Source organism: Abrus precatorius, unplaced genomic scaffold, assembly GCF_003935025.1.
Source record: "Abrus precatorius isolate BTA unplaced genomic scaffold, Abrus_2018 Scaffold4, whole genome shotgun sequence".
NCBI classification, from domain to species: domain Eukaryota; kingdom Viridiplantae; phylum Streptophyta; class Magnoliopsida; order Fabales; family Fabaceae; genus Abrus; species Abrus precatorius.
Window position 1 is genome coordinate 9,909,059 of NW_020874384.1, and position 26,956 is coordinate 9,936,014.

The 26,956-nt window shown below is 33.3% G+C and overlaps 2 protein-coding genes across 5 annotated transcripts in view; both read right to left on the minus strand.

Moving 5' to 3' along the window:
- Positions 1-272: 272 nt before the first annotated feature.
- On the minus strand, positions 273-3,731 carry LOC113865322. The gene is made up of 3 exons (XM_027499786.1): positions 1,557-3,731; positions 1,228-1,419; positions 273-1,069 (listed from the first exon to the last, which is right to left on the minus strand). The coding sequence occupies exons 1-3, from the start codon at positions 3,713-3,715 to the stop codon at positions 499-501; spliced, it is 2,922 nt and encodes a 973-aa protein (XP_027355587.1). The 5' UTR covers positions 3,716-3,731; the 3' UTR covers positions 273-498.
- Positions 3,732-18,703: 14,972 nt separating this feature from the next.
- The window catches only part of LOC113866379 (probable LRR receptor-like serine/threonine-protein kinase At1g53430), a 29,928-nt gene continuing 21,675 nt past the window's right edge, over positions 18,704-26,956 (minus strand). Inside the window, exons 12-24 of one of the 4 annotated variants that reach the window (XR_003505041.1) lie at positions 26,867-26,938; positions 26,651-26,716; positions 26,416-26,475; positions 26,295-26,339; positions 26,169-26,215; positions 25,679-26,049; positions 25,350-25,545; positions 24,980-25,117; positions 24,566-24,678; positions 24,239-24,449; positions 19,981-20,326; positions 19,722-19,872; positions 18,704-19,342 (exon numbers count right to left, since the gene is read on the minus strand). Coding sequence is in view for 2 of the 4 variants with exons in the window: in XM_027501279.1 (XP_027357080.1) it covers positions 18,950-19,342; positions 19,722-19,872; positions 20,089-20,326; positions 24,239-24,449; positions 24,566-24,678; positions 24,980-25,117; positions 25,350-25,545; positions 25,679-26,049; positions 26,169-26,215; positions 26,295-26,339; positions 26,416-26,475; positions 26,651-26,716; positions 26,867-26,938 (2,101 nt within the window). In the remaining 2 variants the exon portion in view is untranslated. The remainder of the gene's footprint in view (positions 19,343-19,721; positions 19,873-19,980; positions 20,327-24,238; positions 24,450-24,565; positions 24,679-24,979; positions 25,118-25,349; positions 25,546-25,678; positions 26,050-26,168; positions 26,216-26,294; positions 26,340-26,415; positions 26,476-26,650; positions 26,717-26,866; positions 26,939-26,956) is intronic. The other 3 variants (XM_027501279.1, XR_003505042.1, XM_027501280.1) reach the window with 3 other exon arrangements.

The window sequence follows — 26,956 nt, forward strand, 5'->3', positions numbered from 1 at the left end:
AGGAAGGCCAAGTGAGACAACAAGAATGACTATGCTGAGATCGAAGGAAACCTAAACATGAAGATAAATGGTCAAAACATTGGTACTTCCATTCATTGTATTTCATGGCAAGGGACAAATAATTGTTTAGCATACTTACCTTACTAATACATCCCAAATGTGTGGAGTCATAAAATGACACGGGTGAACAGAATAAAACAGAAATAAAGAAAGTTCCTTTCACTGATAATTGAACAAATACATTGTTTATATTTGTCAATGCATTGAATTAAGCAAATGAATAATTTACTAAGTAATATATTATAATTTAGCGAATCAATTGGTCATGTTAGTATACAAGTAACGTGATGAACACTTGGAAAGCAAATTCAACTTCAGATCCAGACATCTGCATTCCAAAATTTGTGGTTGAACTCTGAAGCACCGATATTGAGTTATTCTGTTCTTCAAGTTTGCATATACATTTTCTCTATGAAAGGTGGGTATGGTTTACTCACATCAAAGATCATCCTTAAACAAAGCCTTAGAAACTGAGCCACTTGTTTGACTCCCATTAGCCAGGTGATTATCATCATCTGAACCACTTGTCCATGGGTTTGAACGTTTGTTTCCTGCCATTGGGGTCTCACATACAGTGCCATAGCTTGCCCTTTGTCGCTCCTTTCCTTTTGATACCTTCCGAAGGGGACCTGTCTTGGTTTTCATAACCTTCTGTTTTGGGGCCCAGACTCTCTGTAAATCAGGCATCCAACTTGTGAAAGATGAAAATCTCCGTGCCCTCTCTCTCCTCTCCTTAGCTTCAATAATTTTTTTATGTTCATTCTCTAGATTCCTTTGGAATCTTCCACTCTCATCCTTCTGCAAATGATAGGATTCATTTTCCGCTGAAACAGGTTCATTACTGACATCATTTTCACCCACTTCATCTCTGTATGCTTTTTTGTTCAAGGATTTGTTGCTGTCCTCACTGTTGAGTAAACTATGTGGGGCTTCATCCTCATCAGCAAACAGCAGCAGGTCCATTTTATTGTAGATTTTCTGAACCACATCTTCAAGACCGAGTGAATACCTGAAATTTTAGGGGTTTAACTATCATATGTCTACAAGCTTTCTCTACATTACCCAGTACAAACCTAATTCCACTATTTTCATGGAAAAAGATAAACAGACAGAAAGAGCAATCAATTAACATATAAAATATCTCAGTTACTGTATATAAAGTTGTACCTGTCTTTTATGGTCTTTGCCACATAATTTTCAAGGTTCCAATCACCAAAGAATCCTCCTTTCATGTGGCACTGAATGCTCTCTAAAAGCAGGCATATTTGTCTTACAAACTTTTGTTTGTTGGAATCCTCAACTCCAGTTCCAACCTCTGATAGTAAAATCTCCATCCGAAATAAAATCTGCAGTTCATATCTAATCCTCACTAAGGAAAAACCAAAAAAACAAAGAAGAAATGAAAGTTCCCAAATTACAGTTGACTAGAACTATCAAACAAAAAAGGAATCACATGCAGAAATTAAGGTAAAGTGGGAAACTTTATCAAAGGATACTCTCTAACAACATGTTCTGTAATTGATGTAGCAGGTACTGAATTGGATGCCTCAGAGAATGGATTTTGGCTTTTATGCTTTGCAGTTATCTCCTTGGGCTCCCTTAATAGAAGTTTTATCAGTTCAGATGCAATCATGCCACCACAAGTACCATAATCTTTTAAAGGAGAATGACTCTGAGAAATAGTTTGCCTATCAACCTTCTGACATAGCCAGTGTATAGATGAAGTCACAAGTCGCGTAGCCAAAGCCCCCAGGTCAATGACTTCAGATTCAACTGCCCAATTGATCTTGTTCGAAAGATTACTGAAAAATGCTTCAGACGTTTCTGATTTAAAATCAAGCTCAGTTTCGTCCTGTATTCTCATAGCTTCAGGCTCAGGGTTAGTTTCAGCTGAGGCAAATGAGGAGATTGGCAGTTCACGATTTTGAGTTAAGTCATTCAATTTACTGTTAAGCTCTTCTACATCTGTCAGGTTTGGCTTGAGTTTTTCTGTCAAAGCAAGATCCCAACAGCCAGATTTCTTCATCTGTTTCATCCAACATTTCAGAAATTTCAACTTTTTTGACTTGTTGCATTCCAATGCATAATAAACCTCAAGCAAATCTATCTCAAATTGATCATACACAGAATTACAGAATGAGCTCCACGTGTGGTTTTGAATCATATTCAAATCCATCCTTTTCTTTTTCTGATGACCCTCATTCTTGTTAAATTTACAAACAGGTTTGCAAATTTCATCATCCACCATCCTAACATATTGAGCCACATTTGCTTCACCAAAATCACAAGCCACAAGTGGATCCCCTAATACAGACAAGAGAGCAGAAAAAACAGTAAAAGGCCGTAGAACTCCCAAACATGAACCACCTTTGTCATTTGTAACAGACACCAATGCCCAGTAACCTTCCTTATAAAGAAAACTCAAGAGCATTTGCCAAACAGGTACCGACTTCCGGCGCCACTGACAACCAAATTCACACGCAACAAGTTCAAGAACTCTATCCGCAAAAACCTCATCAAAACCTTCCTTGTTTTTCTTCTTCAATTCCCCTAAAACCTCGCGCACAAGAACTGACTCAGACAACCACTCCCCTACATTAACAAACGCATCACACCTCCGCACAACCTTAACCTCCAATCTCACAATCCCACCTAAACACAGCTCCCAAAACCGCCCCATTCTCTCACACCCCCCACCTTGCAAACTTGACAACTCTGAATTCCCCCAAACATCCGCACCCCTATCCAAAACCTTCAAATCAACAAACTCAAGGTCACAACAATTATACTCAATAGGCCTCCCATTCACATCCAAGATCCCAAGACTCAGCTCCGCACGAACATCCCTTTCAGAACAACAAAATTTCCCCCACGAAACCCCAATCTTGGGATAAACCAAACCAAAGGGAACAACACCCGAACCTAGCAGAATCGAGTCCAAACCACAAAAGCCCCATCCCAAACTCCGAAGCCCAACCTCAAACAAGCGATGAATCTCTCTAACCTCGTAATTCTGAATATCAGTCTCGATCACGCCATTAACCCCAACCCAACTACAATAAATCCCCTTGGAAGTAAAAGCACGACTAACATTACCGAAAACCGAAAGAAGAGTCTGACCAAACGAGGAAGGACAAGAAACGACGTCATTTTGGGCGTGGAGAAAGGAGGCGAGAGAGAGGAAAGTGGAGAAAGTGGGAGAGAACAAGAGAACTAAATTGTGTGGGACGGGTTGTGGGGCGTGGTCAGGGTGTTCCCAGGGGTAGTCATGGAGGAGTTGAGAGAGGGAAGAGGCGAGGTGAGAGGCTTTGGGGGAGCGGTGGTGTTGAGGGAATGAAGGGAGAGAAGAGAGGGTGTGAGAGAGGAGTGTGAGGGTGTGGGAAGGGTGGTCGAAGGAGAGAGAGTGGGAAGAGTTGGGGAGGAATGGGTGGAGCTTTGAGGCGGAGAGGAGAGGGGAGAGGGACGAGAAGAAGGGTTTGAAGGCGAAGAGAGAGGAAGATAGGGGAGGGAAGGAGAGGAGGGTTTTCAAGGCACAGATTAGTGCTTTGATGTAAGTGTTGGTGTTGTGGTTGTTGAGGAGTGGGTCAAGGTCTATGAGGAGTACGATGCGGTGGGTTTGGGAGTAGCATGTCAGTGGATCTGAATCTGCACCCATTTCAGAGTGACAGGGAAGAGGGAATGAGAGGGTTTTAATATGAGTTCAGAGATCAGAGGAATGAAACGGGGAATATTTTGTGCCGGGAAATTGAGAGAGAGAGAGAGAGAGAGAGAGGGAAATAAGTGTTTGAAAAGAAGGAGAACGGATGAGCTTAGGGGGGAGGAAGAAACTGTGTCGTTTAAGTCAGGGGTGTTGTGTTTAGCCTCAGTTCCCATTTTACTTTAAAACGTCATTCAAAGTCTACATAAGTTAAAAATGTATTTCAGTTTTCTGTTTGATTCAATTTGAATATATAACTAGTAAATATATTTCTTGCTCAAGTTTTGCACGATTATATTTATATTTTTATTATTTAATTTAAAAATAATTATTTTTAATATTACAGAAAAATAAAAAATATAAAAATAAATTTGGTTAATTTTATAAATATATATATATATATATATAAATATAAGTGATTCAAATATTTTAAATTTTAATAATTATAAATTAATAAATATATATGTAGATTGTACAGATTTATTTATATTTTTTTGTTAAATTATTTTATTTTGAAATAAAAAAAATATTATAATTTAAATATAAAATTATGTAATGATAAAATTTTATTATATTGAATAATATGAAATATAATTATATTAAAAATATAATAAATTTATTTTATATATAATTTTTTATATTTTTTTTATCTTCTTCAATAATAAGAACTTTTATTTTTTAGTTATTGTAACATAAAAAATAAATTTAAAAGATCATGAAAGGGAAATTAAATAGTAAAATATTTTAATTACTTTTAAATATAAGTAATGTAAATATATTGTTTTATTATTATTATTAAATATTTAAAAATAAAAATACACAAAAATATATATTAATGAGTAGAAATATAACAAAAATATTTTTCAATAAACAATGAAATTTAGTATTATATTAAATTAAGATCGAGTTGAATGAAGTTTAATTTTATTTTTTAAACAAATTGAAACAATTTAATAAATTATATATAAAATTATTAATTTATAATTTTAAAATAATATATTTAAATTTGATTTATAATAAGTAAATATATATTAATAATTACTTATTTTTATTTAAAATAATTTTTAATTTTAAAAATATAATATTATAAATAATTATATCAATATAAAAATATATATTTATCTTAATGTTTTCAAAACATTTAAAATTCAATTTTAATATAAAAAATTTTATTGATCACATAGTTAAAATATAAATTGTTAATAAATAAAATATAGTTTGAAATACTAATATTAAAATTTGATTTATGTCTTTATTTGATTGTAAACTTCTTTTTGAGATTGTAAAAAAAAATATTTAAAATGTGAAGTAAATATTAAAAAGTTATAGAATTTTAATTCTTTTTTAAAATAAAATACACACACACACATATATATATATATATAAATTAAATATAATATTTAAACTTAATTTAAATTTAATATATTATTTATTTATTTATTATATATAAAAATACTAAATATGCATATTAACAATTACTATAAGATTTTAATAATAAATTTATATACTATCTTTTTATTATAATGATATGTAATATTATTTAATTTCTTCTAATTATTGTAAATAATTAATTTTAAAATAAAAATTTAAAATTTAAAATTATTAATGTAAAATTTAAAAATAAATAATACCACTCTTAAAATTTAATTAAAAAAATATTTTAGTTAAAAGATGAATAAGTAGAAAAAAAATTATAAAAATTTTAATTATTGTATTATTATTTGATTTTGTCATAATCAAAATTTTATATAAATTTTTTGAAATTCTCATACTTAAAAAAAATAACAGATTTTGTAATATTAATATTTTCAATAGTATATATATAATTTAAATTTTAATATTAAAGTAATAATAAATAACACATCTAGTTAGACGATTCGAGTCAGATTCGAATTAAATTGAACAAAAAATAAAAAAAAAGGTGATAATAAATAAATAAAAATTTAGTTAAAAAAATAAAATATTATCAATAATTATTATATTAAAAAAATTGATATAATTTCTATATCCAAAAGAATTTATATAATGAATAACATTTGGTATATTAATATTAACATAAATCTTTATTGATAATAATTTAGAAATAAAAATATCACCTATAATACATGATACCACTTAAAAATAATATATTTTAAGCATTTCAAAGTTTTTAATAAATTTTTATTAAATATAATTATGATTAATTTGTTATTCTATTTCTAACATGCACTGTTACTCATCTTGATCATTTTTGTTACTAATATTATATAAGATTTTAAATATTTTAAAATTTAATAAGTATGAATTTTAGTGTAAATGCATACATTAATAAGTAAGTATAGTTAATTTTATATAGATTAGTTTATATATTTTAATTAAATTTAATTAAAAAAAATATTTTATGAGTACTATAAAAATAATTAAAATTTAATAACGTTACATTTTATTAATTATATTTATTTATTATCAATATGTTTAAAATCTCATTAAGAAGTATATATCTATAACATGATATTTTATTATTTTTTAGTACTTATTTTTAAATATATTTATAAATATTTTTATTTATAAATTTTAAAATATGACATATATGATACGTCATATATAATTTAAATTTATACTATTGTAAATTAAATTACTTAAGAAAATATTGATAGATTTAATATAATTTAATTAATTAAAAATAAAATTTAATACATGATATTAATTAAAAATAATATAGTTTTATGATTATTCAACAAATTAAAATAAAATATATTAATATAATTTAATGAAAAGAAATTAAAAAATATCAGTATAAATAATATACGTACTTATTTGGATTGGTAACTCCTGACAGTTAATATAGGTGTAAATTATAAAAACAAAATAAAATTATAAAAAGAACTTTTAAAAACTTTACAAAAGTTATGTATGATAAAAATTATTTTTTATTTATATTATAGTTTATTTATCTTTTCATTATAAATATAATTTAATAATATAGAATATAAATTAGTGAGTACATAATTTTTTATCTCAACATTTTGCCTATCAACTTTGGCAACAAAGATGATATCATTAACAAAGAAACGAGGAGAAAGGTTGGGTCCAAAGCAACTAAAAGAGAAAGGAGTTCAATTACCACTATTAATTTTGTCATGAATTAAATTAGCAAATTTTTCTATTCACATAACAAATATGTAAAGGGATATAGAGTCCCCTTATCTAAAGCCACTATTAGGTTTAAAATTTTGAGTTCTACTATTGTTTCAATTTATAGTCATAGGGGGTGAAGAAATACAATGCTTTATAAGCTCAACAATCATCTAAAATCGGTTGCACTAATTTCCTCATATTCAAGGTTAATATTGAAATAATCTAAAATCGATTTTATAATTTCTTCATCATTTAGAGTTAGACCTATGTCTGTTGACTCTAAGACTTTATCTCTATACGATACATGTTCAGGAGGAATAGGGTTAGAAGGCATGTGATACTGATTTTTATCTACAAAACGATGTTCTTCTTGTATGTGCTCCTTCTAGGCGTCTATGGACAAATCTACGCCTGTCTTTATCTTTATGTGCCTTGATCAACCTAATCCATTGCTTCCTTTGGGCGCTTCTCTATCTCGTGTCGCTCTATCTCTATAAAATCCATTGGCTTAGGGCCTGAGCTCAAAATATGCTACTTCTAGTGCACCGTTGTTGTTACAAAAGAATATCATTGCACAGTTTCAAAGAACTAGGGCGAGAGCCCTATAATGGCACCCTCGTTTCTTGAAAAAGAGAAGAAGTTTCTTAAAGCCCCAAATAAAACTCTACCAATAATGCTATGCAAACACCCAGATTTGGTGTCTATACATAACATCGTATACTAACAAGTCTTAAATACAAGGTTGCATATTAGTTATTCTACACACATGAACATACTGCCTAAACTCAAAGTTAACTAAACTTAAAAAAATAAACTAAAACGTCGTGTAACTCTCCCGTCCACTGGCCCTTGGTTCCTCCTCTCTTCTTCTTCTTCTTTTTCTTCTTGAACAAATAAAAAAAAATTATTTGAATTGCAAAGCTACGTTGTTGTTGTCCATCTTCAAAAAAAAAAAAAATTCATTTCTCACTCTTAGGGACTATTCATTGTTACGTGACTCTCTCACTTGTTCTCTGTAGCCTACTCCTGGATATTTGCATATTGGCCCTCATTCGAGCCTTTGTATTGAAGATAGGTTGAAATACTGGTTGGGTATCAGTCTTCGTAGCATCACAGGTACTTTTAGTGTTCTCTTCTTTGGGTTTTCCACAATGTTGATGAGTACTCTGAAATCTTTTTAGATTCCTCTGTGGTAGCCTTATAGACAATGGTAGTTAGTGAATGTAGTTAATTTCACATATTAAGTTAGTATGTTTTTTACCTAGGTTCTACTAATTTAGTGTATAAGCTAATGCTAAATCATTTTACATATGTTTTCTGTTAATCCTAAGTATGATAACAATAATGCTATTATTTTAACTGTATAAAGATGGTTATTCACCATAAAAATCTAGTAATTCAATTTTCAATTTGATGGTAATTGAATGTAAAAAGTGGTAATGTTGCAGGGTGTACACAAATTTTTTCTACTTCGGTAATATATGTTAGTGAACTAACTTAATTAATGGCTAACATAAGGTTATTAAATTTTTATCACCAATATTAGGCCATAAGTAGGAAACTGCTACATTACCAGCATCTAAAATAAATTACATTAACAAGACTTTTCAAAATAAATTTTTGTGCAAAGGGTGATGATAAACAAGACTTTTTAAACCCTTGTTCATGATGTTAGTGGACATGATAATTTGACATTTGTAGAAAAGGATGTGAGAAACCACATTAACAAGGAAAGACGTTTGATTGCCAAGGAATGAGATTCAAAAGCAACATAGATGATATAATAAGTTTGTTGAATATGGTTACTTGGACAACACAATATTTTCTATTTGTTGTTATCAGTAAGATAGGACATAGTGAATTGTACAAGAACAAAGTCTTCACATTATCTCTTGTAAAGTTGTAAATTGTGCAATGTAACCCTTGAGATTTTTGTTTGTAAATATAATGTATGGTTTATTGATCAATACAAGGTCTACATACTTAAGGAGCTTTATAGTAAAACTAAAATGGTAAAAATTTTGCCTTATCTGAACTATATAAAGATGGTAATTGACTATATAAAGCTGATAATTAAATTTTAAATAGGATGGTAATTAATTTTAGATACTGATAATGTTGCAGTTATTACATCTGGTTTATTTTCCAGTTCTGTAATATAATACACGATCTTAATTAATTGGAATATAAGTTTATTTAACTTTTTGTAACCAAATATTTCCCAATAACTATGATACAACAACGTGCAATGATAACAAATTCGCCTTGATTGAACTGTATAAAGATGATAAGGGAACAAAAAGACATGATAATTATATTTTCAATATGATGGTAATTGACTCCAGATACTAGTAATATTGCACATGGTCACATTTTAATAATTAAAAGAGAGAGCGGTTCATTTTTTATGGTAATTTTTAGATGCTGGTAATGTAGCAGTTTCCTACTTATGGCCTAATATTGGTGACAAAAATTTAATAACCTTATGTTTGCCATTAATTAAGTTAGTTCACTAACATATATTATAGAAGTAGAAAAAATTTGTGTACACCCTGTAACATTACCACTTTTTACATTTAATTACCATCAAATTGAAAATTGAATTATCAGATTTTTATGGTGAATAACCATCTTTATATAGTTAAAATAATAGCATTATTGTTATCATATTCAGGATTAACAGAAAACATATTAAAATGATTTAACATTAGCTTATATACTAAATTACTAGAACCTAGGTAAAAAACGTACTAACTTAATATGTGAAATTAAATACATTCACTAACTGTCATTGTCTATAAGGCTACAACAAACGAATCTAAAATAATTTCAGAGTACTCATCAATATTATAGAAAACTCAAAGAAGAGGACACTAAAAGTACTTGTGATGCTGCGATGACTGATGCCCAACCAATATTTCAACCTATCTTCAACATAGAGGCTTGAATGAGGGCCAATATGCAAATACCCAATAGTAGGCTGCAAAGAACAAGTGAGAGAGAGTCATGCAACAATGAATAGTCCTCAGGAGTGAGAAATGATTTTTTTTTTTGTTGAAGAAAGGCAACAACAATGTAGCTTCGCAATTCAAATGTTTTTTTTTTTTTTGGATTTGTTCAAGAAGAAGAAAAAGAAGAAGAGAGAAAGAACCAAAGACCAATGGGCGGAGAGTTACACGACGTTTTAATTTTTTTTTTTTTTTCTCGAGTTTAGACAGTATGTTCACGTATGTAAAATAATTAATATGCAACCTTGTATTTGAGAATTGTTGGTATACGATGTGAGGTATAAACACCAAATCTGAGTGTTTGAATAACATTATTAAAAACTCTAGCAGCAAAAAAAGTCCCAACAAGTTATGAAAAATGATAATTTAAATTAAATAAAAGTGATATACTGTATTATATATACAATATTACGATAAAATTGAATAAAAATATAATTTTTATATAAAATTATGAATTTATTATAAATACGGTTTAATTTAGTTTAGTTCAATTTTACAAATAGAAATTAAAAATTAAATTATTGCATAATATAAAATATGATTTTTGTGCCTTTCAATTTAATCGATTATATTTTTTATGAGTTAACAATTATAGCATATTTAAATTGATGTTAAATCTGTTTAAATAAAAAGTAAATATAAATTTATTTTAATGTTATAAATTATAACTTTTATGTTAGCAAGTAATTTAATTTGATGAATTTTTTAAACATAGGTGAATACTCATATATGTTTGATTCCAAGTGAAAGTTATCCATGTTAACATAGTTAGGCCTATTTGTTTCTCTTTTAAAATATAGTTTTCAGTTTTTAAAACTAAAAAAACTTAAAAATTTGTTTGTTAATTTAAGTTTTAAAAACTATTTTTAAAGTAATTTTTAATTTTTAATTTTTAAAACTAAAATATAGAATAACTTATATGTTGGATTTCTCTTTTAAAAAGAATTTTTATTTTTTTTTAAATATAGTATAAGTTTATACTATATTTAGAAAAAAAAATAAATTAAAAACTCTTTTAAAAATAGAAAACAAACATAATATTTTTATTTTTAATTTTTGTTTTTTATTTTCAAAATTTCTCTCCCAGAGTTTGCAGGACCTGGAAAACTTGAATTTTATTAATGACACTTTTATAAATTAAGAGAAAAAATGCAAATGGAGTGGGTTAGGGTTCGCTGTACTCTCGTATTCTATCCTCACAACCTTGTCACATTTACACCCTAACAACATCATCATGACTCCTCACTCTCGTAGTGTATTTAAGTTGACGTTAAATCTATTTAAATAAAATATAAATATAATTTTTTAATATTATAAACTATAACTTTTACGTTAGAAAGTAATTTAATTTGATGAATTTTTTAAACATCAGCGAATACTCATATATTTTTATTCAGAGTGAAAGTCATCTGAGTCAAGAAACTTATTTTTCGTCTCTTCTTCAAGCCTCCAACCTATCGTGCTATCAAATAAATATCCAATAAATAAGTTTTTGCTAAGAAAAATATTTACCAATTTGTGTCATTCAACAGGTTGAACATTTGATTTGAAGGGTTAACTGTCCATCATAACATCAGAAAGATTACATTGTAAAGATTTTTACACTGTAAACATTGTAATTAAAAGATTATATATATATATATATATATATATATAGGAATCGCAATTGTAATTGGGTTTTTGTTTCCTTCCATCGGCTTTCGAGGTCTCGCTTGAATTTTGGAATTAAGGTTCCAAATCTTACTCCAACGACCATCAATTCGTGCTGGAATTTCTGGCTTTTGGAGCCGTAAAGATAGGGTTCTTCCATTTTCTGATTGTTCTCCTTGAAAAAAAGAGATAACTCTCTCTTTGTGATCAAGATATCTGGGAATGGTTACGAAGATGAGGATTCGTGGGAGATATAATAATTCAAATTCTGCCAATTTCACGTTTCATCTCGCATGCGAATCTTGATTTCTTGCTTGAGGCGGAGCAAGTTGTAGCCGAAGGGCGTTGGGTCTTCTTGATATAGGGCAATATTTCCAGATTCATATCCTAAGTGGAAGGATTGTGCTTCTTCGGTATACATCCAAGAATCTAGAAGTTGGATAATTCAATGGTGAAACGGAGGTATAGAGGAAGGGGTAAATTTGGTGGACATCTTGGAAAAGTTCTCAACAATTCTACATCATACTTTTTTATGAACTTTCCACTTGTTACTGGTGTATCAGCCTTGTGGCGGGTATTTCAACGGTGGGGGAAGGTGATTGATGTTTTCATACCTCAAAAGAGTGATAAACTAGGACGTCACTTTGGTTTTGTGCGTTTTGTGGATGTGGCGGATGCCAAGAGTTTGGAGGCTAAGCTTAGATCTATTGTCATTGGCAGAATGCGCTTGTCTATCAACTTAACGAGGCATGCAAGGGAGAAAACTGTGGGTACAAAAGTGTCTGCGGAGGGCAATGAAACGAGACACTCCTTTGTCACAGGAGCTACAAAGACGTCAGGGAATATGTATGCGAAAAAGCTTAAAGCACCCCGTCTATTTGAGACACACATAGGACAGAAGTGGGAGGAAAAGAAAAAACCTTAGGCTCACCTTGAGTTTGAGGTGGATGAGGGGCGAATTGAGGAGTGTAGAGGTGCTATGGTCGGACACCTTCATAGAAAACAGGATATAAAAAAATATGCGAGGGGCTCTTCTGCGAGAAGGTATGTTGGATATTAACTCACGACCATGGGTGATGATATGGTGTTGGTAGAATCTGATGCGGGGGTAGATTTAGAGAATACAATATCGCTCAATAAATTGTGGTGAGAGAAATAGTTCTATGATCTACGAGAGTGGCACCTAAGTATGGTAGCTGCGCGGAGGGTGACTTGGGTAGTTGTTATGGGGTCCCTTTGCATGCTTGGAGTGAATTATTCTTCTATAAGTTGGTTTTTTCGCCTGGTGACTTTATCAAGATAGACCAAGTCACGACAGAAAGACGATGATTGAATTATGGAAGAATACAATTAGGTACTACCATTACTAAGCTTATCAAGTAAAACATTACAGTGAAAGTCAATTATTGTTTTTACTCAATAGTCATGCTTGAAGAGCATACCTGTGACGTAGTAGCTGCAACAGAGGAAGGCGTGGTTAACTCTTCTGAGGTTGGTTCAATAGAGTTGGAAGCGTTAGATAACTATTCTAGTGAGGAGGAGGATGTGCTGCAAGGTGATATCAGAAGTAAGGGTCGGTTGGTTGATTCTATGATTACAGGTAAACTGTCAATAAAAGGGAGCTTGGTGGATGAGGGTTTGGGGGTTGGTGGTGTGGATGCTATGGGTCTGACGGTGGCAGTCTGTGATGTTGTAAATGAGCCTTCTGAAAATATAGAGAGGGAAGTCCCAATAGTAAGAGATGGGTTGAATTTGTCAGACCCGTTTGGATTAGATGCATTGATTTGGAAAAATCTAGAATCACGGGATATGAAGACAACTAGGACAGCGCGAGTCGACCCCTCTCAATCCAAAATTGAGAGAAAGGGGGGGTCAATGTGCGCGAATCCCTTCGGAGGGCACGTTTTGTGAAAGGTAGTCGAGGTAATGAAGGAGGGAAGAGACATAAGAGCGTAGTTTCCATAGAACCCCCTCAAAAAAACCTTAATAATCATAATAAAGAAGCGTCAATGCCATTGCAACTTAGAAGACAGGTATCGCTAACTGATGAAATCTCAGCTAATGCTTCCAAGAGCTCCTACAAATCGCATCCTCCCAATCTTTCAGTGGAGGTGGGGGAGCGAATACCTACTATAGATTGTGATAATGAGGTAATGGCGTCGATGTTACTAGACATTGACAAGAAGGTTGGTTTGGTTGTACATAGAAATGATAAGCAGGTTTGAGAGAAATTGATTGAGATGGAGGTACGTGATAGAACGATTGCGGAAGAACATGGGGTTCGCTTTGATTCTAAATGAAGATTGGCTCATTTAATTGTCGAGGGCTGGGGAGCGAGGTAAAGCAAAAGAAGGTGTGTGAGATTGTTCGCTCTGAAGGTCTGGAGTTCTTGGCGATTCAGGAAACAAAACTTGAGACATGTAATAGTAATTTATGTGCGCGTCTGTGGGGTTCTGTGGATTTTGATTGATGTGCCTTGCCCTCCATTGGCAGAAGCGGGGGTATGCTTTCACTTTGGGATACTTCTAAAAGTAAAATACTTTTCTCCTTTTCTGGTACTGGGTTCCTGGGTGTTTGCTTGCAGGTATTGGCTATTGGAAACCTATGTGTTGTGGTGAATGTCTATACATCGTGTAGACTAAGTGAGAAGAGAAAATTATGAGAAGATTTGCTCATGACAAGAAGGAGTTTTGGCAAATTTATGTGGTGTATATTGGGTGACTTCTATGCTATGAGACATGTGAAAGAGAGGAAGGATTGTTAAGCAGACTATGGTATCTTTGAAATGGATGGCTTCAATTCCTTCATTCAGGAAATGGAACTTGTGGATCTTCCACTTGTGGTTAAAAAATTTACATGGATAAAAGGGGATGCTTCTATGATGAGCAGACTGGATAGAGTCCTTGTTTCTAGTTCCTGGCTTGATTACTGGGGAGATGGTTTCATTCAGGTTATGAGTAGAGATGTGTCTGATCATTGTCCTATTATTCTTAAGCACAAAGTGGTTAACTAGGGTTTGAAGCCGTTTCGATTTAACAATTGTTGGCTGACTCATAAAGAAGTTGTGGAGGTGGTGGAGGAAGCGTGGAAAAGAGATATTACCCTCCTATGGGCTACCTAGAGAGCTAGTGTGAGGTTGAGGAATGTTAAAATTGCATTGAAAAAATGGAATATTGAGGTATTTGGAAATGTTGATAAGGTGTTCTTTGATTTGACAACTGAGTTGAGCTTGATTGATGATAAAAATTTTGTGATGGAACTTTCTGATGTGGAGAAAGAGCGTCAACAGATATTGGTGGGTGATATTTGGAAGGTTAGGAAGAATAGAGAGAGTATTATAGCCCAAAAAGCTCGGGTGAGATGGGGGTAGGGGGTGATTTAAATACAAAGTTCTTTTATTTGTGTGTTAATGGAAAGTGGCGACGAAATAATATACATGCGCTTCAAATTAGGGAGAGATGTGTCGAAGAGGTTGATGAGATTAAAGCAGGTGTGGTGTCCTATTTTGTGGCTCATTTTAGTAGTAAAGGTTGGCTTCGACCTACTATTGATGTTAATGACCGAGAATCTCTAATCTACAGAATGAGGGGCTTGTTAATGCTTTTTCGAAGGAGGAAGTGGGAAGGATGATTTTGGAGCGTGAGGGGGATAAAAGTCCAGGGCTTGATGGTTTTAATTTTGTGTTCTTTAAGAGGTTTTGGGGAGTGATCAAGGAAGAAGTGATGGGTATGCTTACTGAATTTTGTAGAAATGGGAAACTACCTAGATCTTTGTTATCTTACTTTGTAGTACTTGTGCCAAAAGTGTCTTGCCCACAACAGATATCTAATTTTCGGCCTATCTCATTATTAAGTTGTCTTTATAAGATTATTTCCAAGTTTTTGGCAAATAGGTTGAAAGGGGTTTTGGATTTAATAATTTCAGAAGAGCAATCAGCCTTTATCGCAGGAAGGAACATGTTAGATAGTGTGCTTGTTGCTAATGAAGCAATTGATTATGTGTGGAGGTATAACAAGAGGTATTTTGTGTTAAAGCTTGATTATGAGAAGGCTTATGATTCGGTAGAGTGAGGATATCTTATGTTTATGTTTCGTAACTTTGGATTTTCAGAAAAATGGGTCAGTTAGATGGAAGCTTGTGTGTGTGGGAGGTAGCCTATCAACTTTGATTAGTGGGTGTCCTACATTAGAAGTTCATATTGAGTGGGGCCTAAAATAGAGGGATCCTCTTGCCCCTTTTCTTTTTCTTATGGTAGCGGAAGAATTAGGAGTTCTTATGCGGAAGGCAGTGACTTGTGGGTTGTTCTCTGGTGTGAAGATTGGGGTAGAGGGACTAGATATTTCTTTGCTGCAGTTTGCAGATGACACATTGATTATGGGAGAGGCTTCAGTTCAGAATTTGTAGACTTTGAAAGTAGTATTGCGTAGCTTTGAATTAATGTTAGGTATGAAAATTAACTTTCATAAATCTTGTGTATTGGGAATTAACATTGGTGATAACTTTGAAAACTTGGCTGTGGAGTTCCTACATTATAAGAATGGTAGTTTACCATTAAAGTATCTCGGGTTACAGTTAGGTGTTAACCCGAGAAAGCCTAGTGCATGGAAAGATGTGTTAGAGGCTTTTAAAAAGAGGTTAGCATCATGGAAGCATAGATATTTATCGATTGGAGACAAGGTGACTTTATTAATGTCGTTCTTAATTCTATGCCATTGCACTCGTTATCCTTTTTTAAGGTGCCGAAGTCGGTGATAAAGGAGATTATCACTATCCAATGAAATTTTTTATGGAAAGATGTTAAGGATGGATCTAAAATTTCCTGGGTGAAATGAGAAACGGTATGTAGACCACAGAAGAATAGTGGCTTGGGCATTAGGAATGTGCAGTGGTTTAACTGGGCGCGTCTTGGTAAATGGATGTGGCAAGGTGTTAATTGTTCTAGTTCATTGTGGGTGTGGGTGTTAGAATCTAGGTATGGTAGATTAGCTTCTTCTATTCAACGTTCATCAGTCCACAACAGATGTTCTTTGTGGTGGCGTGATTTGCTAGAGGTTATTCATTAAGGAAATTCATGGCTGGATGATAAGTTTGATAGGAGTGTGGGTGTAGGTTTACACACTCTTTTTTTGGAGAGATAAGTGAGTAGGTGGAGTGCGATTGTGTGAAGCATTTCCGCGATTGTTTGAGGTGGCAAGGAATGCTAAATCATGTGTTTTGGAGAATGATTTTCATGATGGTAATAGATGGGTTTGAGATGTTAGTTGGCGAAGAGGACTCTTTCAACATGAGATCTCAAGCTTTAATCTTTTGTTGGAACTTGTGGATGGAGTTTCTATTAAGTTACTACAAGATGATAAATGAGTATGGAGGGCAGATTCTTCAGGTTGATATTCAGTGCAATCTGCGTATTCATGGCTATTTGAACTTTTTGGTGGTCCTAATAGTGTAGATCAGTGTACGGCAGATGCCTTGCAAAGGCTATGGAGAGGAAAGGTTCCTCTTAAGTGTCTGGTATTTTCTTGGCAATTATTGTTGAATGCACTTTCTTGTAAAGGTTTGTTGATTGATCGTGGTGTTCAAATTGATGACATAACTTGCTATTTCTTCATGGTTTTGAGGAACTTCCAACTCATTTATTTTTAATGTGCTCAATTTCATCTTAAATATGGTACTTGACTGCGCGTTGGCTTAGATTCTCATTGGTTTTGCCTTTAGATTTATCGACTCATTTGCTTTCTTGAGTTGGTGTTGGCTGTAGTAAAAGAGAAGGGATATGCTTATTAATTGTTTGGGTAAGTACAATGTGGTCTTTGTGATTACATAGAAATAGAATTGTGTTTTCTAATGGTATTTTGAATAAGGGAAGTCCTAAATTCTATTATTTTGAGGTCCTAGAAATGACTATCACTTGTTAGTAAGGGAGAAGATATTTTGTTAGCTGATTGGTATTTGCACCTACGAAATTGCATCTGTCTTAATTTTGTATAAGTATATTTTTACTTTCTATTTTTGAGTAAGTAATTTTTTCTGTGTATATGAGTTTTGAATTCTCCTTAAACTCTCTCTAATAATATTTATTTTACCTATAATATATATATATATATATATATATATATATATATATATATTTAAAAATTACATAGTTTTACGTTTTCGAAAAATGTATTTACTTTTTACAGCTTCTTTGATAAATTATAAAAGCAAATAGTTATTGTTTAAAAATTAAATTAAACATGCGTTAGTTATGCGTGAAGTTTTGTTCATCAAAATATTAGTATAAATCATTTATTAAAAATAAAAAAAAAACACAAAAAAGGTGTTAAAAAAGAGAAGTTAATGTTTATTTATTTAAACTCATAATTAAGTTAATGTTTATTTATTTATCCAATTAAAAGGAAGCTTTTGGTTTCTCTAATTACTTTGGTTAATATTAAAATTTCTTTAATTAAAATCAAGCATACATTAAAACAATATTTCATTAACTAAATTACTCTTTAAATATTTTAAAATAAAATTTTCTCAAACTATTTTTCGTACTTTCATTTTTATAGTGTCAGTAAAATAACTGTTTTTAGCTAATTTTGTTTTGGCTAGTATTTAGCTAATTTTTTAAATTCTATACTTTTAACCTTTCACATGTAATTGTCACGTTTCTTACATACAATTATATTTAACTTCTTTGAAGTATACTTTAAAAATAAAGTACACTTAAAACCATTAATTAAAGTACCAACGGGGGAGATCATAACTAATTTTAGAATTTGTTATGCACTTAATTTTATCACATTCCTCAATCTTTGTTTTTTTTTTAATCAACGATTATAAGTACTCTTCATCCTTGTTCTGTCTTGGAAATTAACTCCACACATGGAATTCTACCGTTGCAATTATGCAACCATGAAACCTACTAAAATTGATTTCACAATTTTACCATGTGAAGCCACTATAACAATGGTTACCATAAACTTTAATTACGTACATAAACTGCTATTTGCTAGCTAAAAGTTGCACAGGGTCATATTTTTTAGCCCACTTTCTTATACTGTTCTTTAAGCATGCGAATAGTAAAAAACCCTCCTTGCTACATTCATTGATTCCTTGTATATAATCAATGCCATAGATATCTTTTAATGCCTAATCAAGATTAGGCAATTGGAACTTTAAACCTTAACTAAAATTACGCTAAAATCTTTATGAGAACAATCACATGAAATAAGTGTATTTAAAAACCACAACTTACAGTAACAACAAACATGTGAAATTGTTCCATGCACTTTGATACCTCCTCCAATGCTTCAATGCCTTTTCCTTTGTACATTTTATATATTATAGATCAGCACTTTGCACAGTCAGGGTCTCACCATGCACTTTAATATCTCTCTAACTTTTGAAAATGTCACTCATCATGTGAATCTCATTAAACATTATTAATTAAAGAATGATCATCTCTACTTTGAAGAGATATGGAGGAATCAACCCATGGCCCATCTGCTGATTTGTGTCTTTGCTCCATGCTTTCTTGTGAGTATGCAGAAGAAACAAAAGTTTGGCTGTCTTGTGATAGGAACTCAAAGGCTTTAAATCTTGCATCATGGCTGCTTTCACCGAGCCTGATTATCGGTGCTTGGATTGGGGTTTTTCCTTCAAGCATGCTAACTACAGATGACATGGGTGGTCTAAGAGTGGGGGATGGATTGGTGCATAGGAGTGCCAAGCTCAGCATTCTCATGGCCTCTTCTGGGGAGAACTTTGAACCAAGACTTGGATCCACCAACTCCAGAAGGTTTCCCTGCTCTTGGAGAACATAGGCCTATGTAGCAATAAGAAATTTAACCAAAGCATAAATACAACAGAGACAAAAAAGCAAGAACAACTGTGAAAAGAAAACATAAAAAAAACAGCAGAGTAATTTATCCGAATTTATCCGTTTATTTAATAAATAACATTTTTCTCAACACTCATCTTGAAATTCTATTTATTGTGAAAATGAGCATTTGTAGCCAGAGATATATTTGCCATATGCGTGAAACAGTAAAGGGATCAAGACTAAGATGAACAAGACAAAAAAGTTATGAACATAATATTCAACTGGAAGTGACAAGGTAATTTGGGTATTATGAACCCAGATGGTCCCACACATTGCCTCAAGTTATCAAAAACTCACAAAACCACAAAAAAGTTAAACATACCCAATCCAGAAGATATACAAACTCCTCCTTTGGCCTGTAATTTGTGTTGCTTTTTCCACTAACTATCTCTAGAGCTACAACTCCAAAGCTATATACATCTGCTTTATCAGTCAAGTAACCTCGCATAGCGTATTCGGGAGCCATATAACCACTGTTATGACATGTAGTACACAAGAGGTCAGTGTAAACATAAGTACTCAGCATTCTGTAAGTGGTTGTGACTTCATGCAGTAGACAGATAATGGATAACAATTCAAACCTATTGTGTATGGTAACTATGTCTCGGTTGTTTATGCAATGAATAAAATATCAACAAAGTATGAACTGAGTATTGAGTTCAAGCTAATAGATGTGGTACAGTGCTAACATTGTTCCAGCTACCCGGGTGCTGATATGGGTATTTTCTTCTTCATCAAGCTTAGCTAAACCAAAGTCAGAGATCTTGGCATTCAGATCCTTGTCAAGTAAGACATTGGTTGCCTTAATGTCCCTATGTACTATTTTCAACCTTGATTCCTCATGAAGATAAGCCAATCCCCTTGCTATCCCCACACAGATCTTCATTCTTGTGGGCCAGTCCAAGTGCAGCTTTTGTTCTTCTTTACCTACCAGAAACGTGGGGGAAGGAAATAAGTTTTCCCAGTTACATCTTTACAAACACAGTATTCATCGTCAAGTAAGTTTTACTTTTCTGATTTATTTGGTTCTTATCTGCTCCATATAGTACAGGCACATTTATGACAATTAAATCTAATTCCTAATTTATAAAACCTGAATTAGGAATGCTAAATATATACAGCTAATAGGCTGATTATATTCGTAATTGATATAACATATAATTGGAAACACAATAATGATAAATGTAATGATAAATTCCCTGATTAACATTCCCCCTCAAATCAATGCCGCTGGTCAATAAGTATCAATTTGCTAATGAGGAATTGATGACATAGACGAGGAGCAGCCTTGGTAAAAACATCTGCAAGCTGAAGTTGGGAAGTGATATGAGGAAGAATAATTTCATGATTGAAATTCTCAAAGGCCTCACAAATAGAATGACAATCCTCCTCAATATGCTTAGTGCATCATGAACAACAGGATTGGAAGCAATTTGAATTGCACTAGTATTGTTAGCAGAGGCATGGCAGCTGTTTGCAGGATCCAAGCTCAGCCAAAAGACCACAAAGCCAAACAATTTCAGATCATGCAATAGACATAGCACAATATTCAAATTCAGTGGAGGACTTAGAGACTCAAGATTGCTTTTTCTTTTCCAAGAGATCAAAGCAGGACCTAGCAAACAATTCTGCTTATAAATCATTGAGCTGTATCTCAAATAAAAACAAAAAGCAAAATAGTTATTCCCTTTTCCTTTATGGTATACAAAATTATTCTCTTTCCTTTCTGGTAGAAGGCATTCTTCACATCCATTTGATGAATGGACCAACTTTTGGAGGCAGCAATAGATAGTACAGTTTTGATGGTAGTCAGTTTTGCCATAGGTGCAAAAGTCTCATCATAATCCACTCCATATTCTTGTTTGTTACCCAAAGCAACCAATTGGGCAGTGTAACAATTAAGAGAACCATTAGAATTAAGTTTTAAAGAGTATATCCATTTACAATCAATGGATATAACAGCAAATGGGCAAGGACCAATATCTCAAATATAATTATCCTGAAGTGCTTGTAACTCTTCTTGCATTGCTTTGACCCAACACTTGTGTTTAACAGCCTATGAATAAACACGTAGGAATAGGGATGCTAGACAAAGTAGCAGTGAGAGAAGTAGGTGATAACCATACCTATCCAGTGGACAAGAAACACAAGTGGATCTGCGAAATGTGATAGGTGTGCGCTTAGGTGACGGAAGCTCAGGAAGGGGCAAGGCAAGCTAGCTCTGAGCATATACATGTCTAGGTTTAAAATGTTCTACAACATGAGTGCCTCAGGAAAAGTAGGGAGCAAAGCAAAGTCATTAATTTTAGGACAAGTAAGAGGAAAGAAATATTAATGGTCAAAGAAAACAACATTTTGAGATGTGCTAAATCGTTGAGCAGTAGCATCATAACACAAGAAACCCTTTTGAGTGGTATCATAACATAACCCATAAAAACACATTGAAAAAATTGGGCCCCAATTTTGTGACATTCAGAAAGTGGTAAATGCACAAAACATATACAACCGAAAGGATAAAGATCATCATTATTAGGATGTGTTATAAAGACAAAGGAAAGGAGAATACAGACCAAGAACCTGAGAAGGAATATGGTTGATCAAATAAACTGCAGTGCACAATGCTTTGACCCAAAAAAAAGAAGGAACCAAGACATCAAGGAGTAATGCTCTTGTAACATCAAGCAAGTGCTGATTCTTTTGCTTAGCAACGCCAATTTGTTGAAGCGTATATGGACATGGACGTTGGGAAATAATACCTATTAAGATGTCCTACATTGACTAAAAATAGAGTGAGAATACTCCTTATAAGGGTTAAAGTAGTTCTCCTCCTATGAACTATCCATGGATTAGAAGTTAGAACCTTATAAGGGTGAGCTTTTGGCAATGAGTTAGGTCAAAATTTCTTGACAAAGTATTAGAACCTATCTAGTTTGAATGTTGGGCTATCCATGGATATTCAGTCCTGTTTGGCCACTCACAAATGTCCAATCTTGCAAACTTTACATACCAAATGTCCAGTCTAGGCGTAAGGAAGCGTATTAAGATGTCTCACATTGGTTGGAAATAGAGTCAAAATACTCCTTATAAGGATTAGGGTTGAGAGTGATCTAAAGTGGAAATAATCTGCCCACTTTAGACCTCTGCAATTACTTTCCCCAACACCTAATCCTACACAATACAACCAGCTCGAAAAAATTAACATTACAGTTGTTATCTATCAATTGTGCAACTTAAATTAATTTGGAAACGAGACCAGGGGACACAAACACATCTCGAAAGGAAGAATTAATATCACTAGATTAGAAAAAGGTATTACCATCAGTACTCTGAATGTTTTGGTTGCCATTATTAGGGCAAACATTATGAAATGTTCAAAGGAACCCGTTATATATGATTAGAGGCCCTAGAAACAACAAACCATGGTTGAGATATATCACGTGACTTACCCTAGATGCCTAAGGTCTACAATGCTGATAATACCAGCTGCTGCACCTTTTTTGGAGTCAAAGCATTAGCATTTTCAGGCCCCGATGTGGATGTGTGACCCACTGCACTAATAGCATGAAAAGCTTAGACTTGTTGCTGTGCCAATCTTGTGGGACAACTGTAATTATATGACCACGTTGCTCACAATAGTTACAAAATTTTTTAGTGCAAGGGCAAGCAATATGGCCAAATTGCTTGCTCGAATAGCATTGAACATGTTTCATATCTCACCCTTTTCCTTTGCTTTGAGCAGAATAGGCAACAGGAATAGTGTCTGAAATACATGAGTCCTAAGACATGGTTCCTTGAGTGAGAAGACATTGCTCCTCCTGAAGCAACTCTCCAGCACACACATCCAAAGAAGGAAGTGGATTCCTATTTAAGAGAGCAGCAGAAACTACTTCAGATTCTGGTCAAAGCTTCATGAGAAATTGAGCCTGCTTAGTGACTTCATACACTTCTTGAATGGCAGCCAAGGAAGCTTTCGGAACATCAGAGCACGTACTATGGCTGAGTGCTCAGCCCACAGGTTCAAGAAACCAGAATAATATTATTGGTTAGCATGAATGCAGTTGGCTATTTCAAGTTTGAACTAAAACCATCTAGTAGAATTGTTCTGCGCAGTAGAAAACGAATGCAGGTTACTAACCACGTGGGACTCAATGGATCCCAAGATCCAAGAAATAATCTGGGCATTCTTTGTTTCCCTTGCATCCAACTCAGCCTTGGCTATGGGTGCAGAGGAAGACCCATCTATATGTCTCCACTTGCCTTTCCCTTTTCACTAGCATTTTGAGTTGAAACTCCCAAGCAGCATAGTTCTTTCCATTGAAGCGAACATAAGGGTCCTCTGCTGCCATGAAAGCTGTTTGTGACAGAAAACAGAGGAGAAAGGGAAACCCACAAAATAACACCAAGAAACACTAACACCAGATACTCAAAAAGAAAAATACAAACAAGAACATAGGAAGATCGCTATCCTGCACACACAAGAGTGGGAATAGAACACGAACAAGAACAGGGCAAGGGCCAAGAAAACAAGAGCGTTGAGAGATCAGTCACTGAACATGACTATGACTAGGAGACTCGTGATACCATATCAAGTAAGTTTCAATTTTCTGATTACTTTGGTTCTGATATGCTCCATATATAGTACAGGCACATTTATGACAATTAATGACAAATAAAATCTAATTCCTAATTTAAACAAACCAAATTAGGAATTCTAAATATAGACAGTGAATAGAATCAGGGCTGATTCTATTCCTAATTGATCATATAATAGGAAACAGAATGATAATAAATGTTATAATAGATTCCCTGATTAACAATCATTTCTCAGGAAACATTTACCAAAAAGTGCACGAGCGAGACTGTTGTTCTCCATGTATTCATATATTAGCAGCAACTGGTTTCCTTCAATGCAACAGCCATAAAGCTTCACCAGATTTGGATGCTGCAAAGCAGATATCATTCCAATTTCATTGACAAATTCACGATTCCCTTGCTTTGATTTGGAGGAGAGCTGCTTAACAGCAATTACATCACCATCTGACAGCACACCCTATGATAAAGCTATGGCTTCAGCATCATTTTTTATGAACAACAGTATAGTGGGATAAGTGGCATGCTCCAATGTTTTGAAATCATATACTAAAGTCAGATGATTATATTAGTTACCTTATATACAGGCCCAAATCCCCCTTCACCTATCTTATTTGCAGAGTCAAAGTTATTCGTGGCTGCTTTAATTTGTCTTAAGCTGAAATAACCTGTTTTAAGATCTAGAAGGTCTGCAACAAGGAAGATCTATAAATCACTATTCAAATTTTAAAAACTAACTAGTAAACATGAGGGGGAAAAAGACAAAAGAGAGGCTCAGAAGGAGAACATTAAAGAATCTAACAAATTTCCAGGCAAAAGAAAAGGCTATTTGTCATAATAATGAACCCAAATCTGCATTTTGGATCTTTACAGTAAACATGATGCCTTAAAAAATAATATATATGGATATATTAAAACTGTCTTTATTACCATATTATTGATTATAAATGTATATAGCAACTAAGTACTTGTTTTGGACCTGAACTTTACCTTTATCTGTTGTATTTTTCCCACCAAGGAAACCCATCTTCCAAAGGGCAACCAATACCAATATAACAAGAACACATGATGCAGCCACAATTCCAACAATAGCTCCAGCAGACAGGCCTTTTGAAGGATTTTCAAAGTCTACAAAACAAAGCAGAAATGATTTTAGGGTGCATTTGGAAAAGCTTATAGTTCCCATAAGCTCTTTTCAGCTTATTGCAATAAGTTTAATGATCAAATTTATAACAAAAGCTTTCATGTAAAAAGATTTTATTGAATAAGTGCTTGATCAAACTGTGTTCCCAAATGCAACTATAGAAGAAGACATAACATGGTAGTTGAAATAACAAGTGACAATAATAAAATAACTTACTTGGTATCATCTCGATTGCAGATACAAGAGGTCCATATACACTTCTGTCAGGAATGGCAGTAGTTCCTTTCCCTGCCCAGTATAAGTGGATTTGCAAGGTTCCATCATCAACTTCAACATCAAATTCCTCAGTGATGCCCTTTCCAACTGCTCCAGCTTTTTCCACAATGTTAAAATCTTTCAAATATCTATAACCCTATGAAGATGCAGCATTGAAAATTCCTAAATTCAGAACTTCTGTTCTCTTCAAATACTAGATACAAAATATGATAAAGAAATGTCAGAGGCAACAAAAACAATATAGCAAAGTATTTTTCTTTGGCACTCACTTGAACTGAAACATCAAATATGCGCCTTCCTACACTGCTAAAATTCTGGTCATCAGAAAACATTATCTCAGCAAAATGGAGCTTCACTTTATAATTACCATTTGGCATACAAAGGCCATAGTAGTTTAGTGACAGAGGGGAAAGGCGTGCAGTTTGGTAGTATTCTGGACCACTAATGTTCAAAGAAAATGTATTTTCTGCTATATAATCTGCATTAGCATTTCCCACATATACTCCCGTGCTGCTATAAGCCCATTGTTTTTCATTTCTAAGAAGAAAGTTTGAAATGCCATCTTGCTGGAGGTCACCAAAATAGTTGTTGCCTTCAAACACTCCCTCATTTCCTCCGCAGTTTATGAACAATGACTTGTCTGCAAAAACAGAGAAAATCGCTTCACTAAGTTACCCCAAAAAGAAACTAAGTACAAACACATTCTCAAAATTATTCCAGCATAAGAAAACGTTTGAGCTACTGCATCTCAACACTCACACTGGGGTTTTCCAGCACAAGGTAGGTTCCTCTTCAAACAAAAAGTTCTACAAGATGAGTACAGTTAGTTTAAACAGATATGACTCAGTGGTGATAAACCAAGTGGAAAATAAGCACAGAACTTACGAAGGCGAAGTGACTGCTGAAGAAGAGTGGCTTGAAGCCAAGTTCCTGTTTAGTAATAGTAAGTGGTTATTGACACGGCTGAAAGAAATGCTTAAACATTGCTAGACAAAGAGAACCTTACAGATTCAAGATCTGGCAGTTAGGTGCAGAAGATTTTGTAAAATTGTTGTAAGATAAATCTCTGAAAGAGAACACAAGATTAGATATAATTTTAATTTTTTCACGATTATTGACTCCTTGAGATTAATCACACCAGAAAGTTCAAAAGGACTGATATAAATAATGTATGGTGTAATTCTGTAAAGGCTCTAAATTATGCACTTAGAGAAAGCACAATGAAGGAAATATATGCTAACATATTAATTTTGAAGTTCAGTATCCAGTCTTGAATTGGTCCGCTCAGAGAATTATTAGTCAGAAACCTGCATCCATGATTAATGTGTCTCATTTAGGATCATAGAAAGTAAAATCAATAAAAAAAAAGTAATCAATTATCCAGTATCAAATTACTTGAAGAGTACACATGAACTTTTTGGCTAATATTCTGGTCAGCAAATGGAATGTTCACGTACATATAATTTAGGCTTTTCAATCCCTGAATTGAATTTGGGATTGGACCAGTCAACATATTGAAGCTTAGGTCTCTGCAAGAAAAACAACAT

Bases quoted from the DNA above. Each gene is read 5' to 3' on its own strand.
- LOC113865322 (XM_027499786.1), bottom strand. From the start codon at position 3,715: ATGGGTGCAGATTCAGATCCACTGACATGCTACTCCCAAACCCACCGC. The intron at 1,420-1,556 runs GTATCCTTTGAT...AGTGAGGATTAG, and splicing joins ACAGAACATGTTGTTAGAGA to ATATGAACTGCAGATTTTAT. The intron at 1,070-1,227 runs GTACAACTTTAT...CTAAAATTTCAG, and splicing joins GCAAAGACCATAAAAGACAG to GTATTCACTCGGTCTTGAAG.